The sequence below is a fragment of the Octopus bimaculoides genome, chromosome 21 (assembly GCF_001194135.2).
Source record: "Octopus bimaculoides isolate UCB-OBI-ISO-001 chromosome 21, ASM119413v2, whole genome shotgun sequence".
NCBI classification, from domain to species: Eukaryota; Metazoa; Mollusca; class Cephalopoda; order Octopoda; family Octopodidae; genus Octopus; species Octopus bimaculoides.
In genome coordinates, this window is record NC_069001.1 from 629,210 (window position 1) to 635,343 (window position 6,134).

At 37.3% G+C, this 6,134-nt stretch overlaps 1 protein-coding gene across 1 annotated transcript in view; it reads left to right on the forward strand.

Annotated features, from left to right (window-relative positions):
* Positions 1-921: 921 nt before the first annotated feature.
* LOC106867297 (sushi, von Willebrand factor type A, EGF and pentraxin domain-containing protein 1) overlaps positions 922-6,134 on the forward strand; it is a 57,962-nt gene continuing 52,749 nt past the window's right edge. Inside the window, exon 1 of the mRNA XM_014912138.2 lies at positions 922-1,699. Within this exon, the coding sequence (XP_014767624.1) occupies positions 1,624-1,699 (76 nt within the window). The 5' untranslated portion in view covers positions 922-1,623. The remainder of the gene's footprint in view (positions 1,700-6,134) is intronic.

A 6,134-nucleotide genomic window follows, 5' to 3' on the forward strand; every position in this document is an offset into this window, starting at 1 on the left:
GTAATTCTTCTTTTAACCGCTGCTTGCCGCCAGCCAGCTTTTCTGATCCACGTCTCCTGTGCGCGTGTCTTTCGATTCCTTGTGGCCCCAAAACGGTAACATTGTACTCACTGGTAAAGAGCCGAAAGTCGCAAAAAAGAAAAAAAGGCGGGAGAGAGGAAAACAACTGGAGAAACAGACACAGATGTGTGTGTGTGTGTGTGTGTGTGTGTACGGAGAGAGATTGAATCAATGAATGTGTGAAAGAGAGAGAAAGAAAGAAAATGAGCAAGAGAAAAGTAGAGAGAGAGAGAGAATGAAGGGTGGTGGTGGGGGGACGAGCCCATGTTAACCGTTCTCTTGTAGAGGAACGATAAAAAAAAGGGAATAGGAACAAATTACTGCTTGTATAGAAATTATTGTTGTTGCTGTTATTATTAATGTTATATTGGTGTGTTTGGACAAGCATATTGTTTCATAACGTAAATATTTTTTTGAAAGGAATAAAAAAAAGAATGAAGGGGAAAAAAGAGGGACCAAACTTCACATTACGATTAATATAATGCACTTGTGATCAGAGAACAACAACGATAGCAATAATAATAATAATAATAATAATAAAATGGTAACGAAAACAGCTTTAGAAAAACATTATTATTATTTATCGGGTACAAAACCAACCAGACCACTTCCATCATCATCACAATCATCGCTCCTAAAACAACAACAATAACAACAACTATAAGTTATAAGAGAAACACCCACCGCCACTCCACCCCCTTTCACTCTTATTTAAACCAACCGCACACACACACACACACACACATACGAATAGACTCACACACGCATACACACCAGCCCAGCAGCACTTTTAAACCCCCCCCCCCAAATACATCAACGCTACTACTACAACCAGTACTACAACAAACCCGAAATCCACCACCACGACCAACACTACCAACTCCACGTATACGCCAAACTACATCACTACCAACACATTCACCATTATCATCAGCATCATTTGCCACCACCATCACCATCCTTATCGTCATCACCACATCGACAACATCCGCGACTCAGCAAAGGAGCCTCGACGTGCTAAAAATAGCAGCCAAATTTACCGCAAAAAAAAATGATAATAATAAGGAATTAATTGGTCATGGTTGGAGCGTCGTTGATCCTCTGCCTGCAGAGTCAGGGCTGACTCGACGGACTGAACAACAACAACAACAACAACAGCATTAAGAATATTTAACATCTTTTATTGCAACACAAGAATTTATAGCCAACCGGCTTCCCAGCCACACCCCGCCGCCCACTACCTTCAACTTACATACGCACATACATACATAACATACATACGTACATACACACACACACGTATATATATATGTGTGTGTATATATATATATATATATATACACACATACATATATATATATATACATACATACACACACACAACACATACATAACATTTATATATTCACACTTACCATTCAGCCAGCCAACAAGCCTGCAAGCCAACTCCAACCCCAACCCCATCGCCACACTCTCACTACGACCCCAAATACATCGCCACTACCGCCAGCATCTTCACCACCAACAGCAACATCAACAAACTCCAATTTGACAAGTGAAGAAATGGCAGTACGGTTCCGATGTTATGCTTTACCATTAATCTCTGGTATTATTTTACTATGGGTGCCACTCTTGGAAGGTAGGTTACTCAATCTAGTCATTCCTTATTAATATTATTCTCTATATATTCTTATTCTTACTTATATCTCGTGTTTTAATGTGTTTGCGCGCGTGTGAATCGTATCTCTTTCCTACATATACATTGCATGTGTGTGTGTGCGTGTGTGTATTTATATAGTGAACCTCAAAAGACACGTGTTGAATTCTCTTTCTTTTGATTCTTCACCTATTCGTGTATACACACACATATTCACTCGTAGACACCCACAAACAGCGTTGTGTGTATGTATGTATATATGCATATACATAATCTGTGAAGTCCACCACGTGTATGTATATAAACAGTTATACATAATATATATGTACGCACACATACATACATACATATACATACAAACGTATATATGTATATGCATATATATATATGTGTGTGTGTATATATATATTTACATATATATGCATGTATATGTGTATGTATTTATCATACATGTATTTATATGCCTCTCTGTGTGAGTGTGTGTGTATTTATATATAATATATATATATATATATATATATGAATACATATAAACGTATGTGTGTATGTATGTATATATATATATATATATACAATATAAACATATATATATACATAGATATAAACATACATACATATAAACAAGCACACATATAAATACATATATATACATACACACTCACACATGTATATATGAACTCGAAATGTATGAAAATTACAGATATATCTATATTTACGTCATTTGTATTAATAGAACTTTTATGTGTATATACCCCATTCATGTATGTAGATCATATTTGTCAATGTAAACTGTATGAATGTATAGATCATGTGTGTATGTATATGATAAATGTGTGTATATATATAAATATATGTATTAAGGTTCTGGATGTAAGTGCATACCTTTGATGAATTTATGACAAGTATCAGCCCAGTCTTTAAATAACTGCAAATATTCTCTAACTTTCCACATGGAACTTTTGTGTGAATTCACGTTCAAAACAGAAACAACTCTAACTGCTCATTGAAGATGTGATTTACTCTTTCGTTGTCTTTTCCTTTGGATTATATATCTATCTATCTATCTATATATCTATCTATATACATATATACACATATAAACAAATGACAACAGATAGATTGTGGTAAATTCACTACAGCTGTTTCAAATGAGTTTTTTCTATCGATGAAGAGAGCTATTACATCATGTGAAAAAAGGTGTTTTCATCAGGTGAATATACACAAGTTAAACATTTTAAAAAGGATTCCCTGGCTCTAACCAGGAAATCATGAAGGGGCACATAATGTTGATTCTTGGAATATTTTTTTTAATGTTTAATTCATGTATATTCACCTGATGAAAATGTTTTCTTTTTTGTTTTTTTTTCCACACGAATTAAAAACTCTATTCTTCAATAAAAAAAAAAAACTCATTAGAAACAGGTGTTGTGAGTGAACCACAATCCATCTGCAATCATTTGCTTATTACTCACCTTATTCGGAACCTGCAACTAGCATGGATCTGGAGTCCATTAAGTGCAGTACAATTGGTGCAGTGTGTATTCCCAGGTACAGCCTTGAGACTCAAGGTATGTCCAATCAAACATTAGTGAGTGTATATACAACTGAAATATTAATCCGTCTGTACTTCGGTATGTATGTATGTTTCTCGAATGTTGTTTCATACACAATTGCTATTTCTTTGACCTTAACTTGGTGCTTTACAATTTAGGGGCCTGATTCACTTGAATCCTGAACTTTCATATGTATGTATGTATGTATATGTATGTATTCTTGCATGTATGCATGTGGTTGGGTGATTATGTACATACATGTGTGTGTATTTAATGTCAATGTGAAAGTGACAGTGAAACTAAGATGATTTTCGGCAACTAAGGCTGCAGCTTCCAAGCCACTGGTTTCCCCCACTTATCCGATCTCAATCACTTCTGCACTCCCCACCCTCCATACACACCCAGAACACCAAGTTATACTAGTTTCTACAAAGTCTAATTGTTAATCCAAGTCTATTTGTCAACCTAAGTTAAATTGTTAATCCTTTTTCAGCTTCTAATCCCATCAAAGACATCTTTGTCTTATATCCATGGAGAAGGCAATATAATACAGTACCAACCACATACTGGGGTCTGGTGTCAAAGTCATTGACTAACCTGTACCTGACACTTAGAACTTATCAGTAATAACCATTTGGCAGATTCATCAGAGCATGCAGCACATGTTCTGATTTCAAATCATGCTGAGGTCAACTTTGCCTTTATCAATGAAATAAATTCCAGCCCAATACTGAAGTTTACAGTATTAATTAACCGCCTCCCCTCAAAGTTGCTAGCCTTATCTCTAAATTCAAAACTTAGTGAGCTGGTAGGATTGTTTGAGTGGCAGAAGAAAATGTTCGCAGTATCATAAGCACAGGAACAAAATTTGTTTAGGTGGGGTGCAAACCCAGGTCCAACATTTATTAGAAACAGGGGCGATTTTTTCCAATCTTAATATCAAAACAAACAACTAGTATAATACTCATTATTATTATTATTACTGTTTAAAGTGGCAAAGGAGGTGAGCTGGCAGAAACGTTAGCATGCCGGGTGAAATGCTTAGTGGTATTTCATTCGTCTTTACGTTCTGAGTTCAAATTCTGCTAGGGTTGACTTCACCTTTCATCTTTTTGGGGTTGATAAATTAAGTACTATTGAAACACAGGGATCGATGTAGTTGACTAGTCCCCAACTCCTCCAAAATTTCAGGTTGTGTCCCTTTAGCAGAAAGGATTATTATTATTATATTTGTACAACAATCCAATCAGATAAACCCAATAATGGAAAAGTAATGTTTCAAATCCGTCTAAAAATGTTTCTCTGTTTGTTTTGGCAATGAAGATTTTCAGGAGGATGGTTAGAGTGTTTCCATTACCCCAGCTCCCACCAAAAATTTTGTGAGGGTGCTGCATCCCCTGTTCCCAAGCCTATGTCCTCTAGATGTCTTAAGAAATGCTTTCCTTCCACAGAGTGAGGAAATAGAACCACTTAACCTTAGAGTTTCTTGGGTCAAGACAAAAATCCAGTCTTTCGTTGCTTTCTGGGTGACTCCACTTCGTGTCTTTGTTTCAGGTGAGAATATCAGAGTTGTTGACTGCTTCATCACTTACCTCAGCAATCCATAGCAACACTAGCTGTGAGTTTGAAGTCTTAAAAAGACTTAGACATGCTAATGTAGTTGTGAACTCCTTGGACGAGGGGTTTGGCACTGCCAATATCTGAGCAAGAAGACAAAGGTTCATATCTTCAGGTCTCTGATCCTCTCCTCCCTATCTTTCTCTGTAGTTGCAAGACTTGGACACTATCTGGGACCCTTAGGAGCTGCCTGATCCCCTTTGGTGCCAGGACTCTTTGTAGGATTATGGCTTACCATTGGTGGGATTCCATATCCAACCAACGACTCTGCCCAGAAACTGTGATGTATCTTGTTACTTGTATGACTCAGCAGTGTCACCTTAGATAAGTTGCTCAGTTTCCCGAGTTGGATACTGTGTATCATGTTCTCTTCTTTGAGGATCCAGCTGGGGTGACACCTTGTGTTGGTCAGCCATGTCATATGGTCATAGTGGACGAGGAAGTATTCTGCAGAGATGGGGACTGGAACACTGGAGGGCTGATTGGGGGCAACCCAAGAAAATACTGACAAATGATGGATGCAGCAACGCACTGCAATGGCACATGGCCCCATAACTGACCTAACCTGCAATGGTACATGACCCCATAACTGACCTAACTTAACCACTATGTTCAGAGTTCAAAACCTGCTTAGGTCAGCTTTGCCTTTCACTTTTTGGCAGTGAGCTAGCAGTACTGTTAGCATGCTGGACAAAGTGTGTGACTTTACTGAGTTCAAATTCTGCCAAGGTCAACTTTGCCTTTTATCTTTTCAAGGTCGATTAAATAAATACCCGTTGAGCATTGGGGTGGGGTGGGAGGTTGATATAACTGACTTACCCTCTCCCCTGAAATTGCTGGCCTTGTGCCAAAATTTGAAATCATCATCATCATCATCATCATTATGAAAGTGGTGAACTGGCAGAATCGTTGGCACATCAGGCAAAATTCTTAGCAGTATTTTGTCTGCCACTATGTTTTGAGTTCAAAGTCTGCTAAGGTTGACTTTGCCTTTCATCTTTTTGGGGTCGATTAAATAAGTACCAGTTATACACTGAGGTCAATGAAATCGATTCAGTCCCTTCTCCCAAATTTGAGGCCTTGTGCTTCCAGTAGAAAGGATTATTATTATTTATTATTATTATTATTATCATTATCCGAGTGTCATCAAAATCAATAGATCGATGAACAAAAATGCTTTGAAATATTTTATTGCATCCCTTAATGTTCTCAGTTCAAACCCCACTGGGGCCAATTGTGTTTTTGTC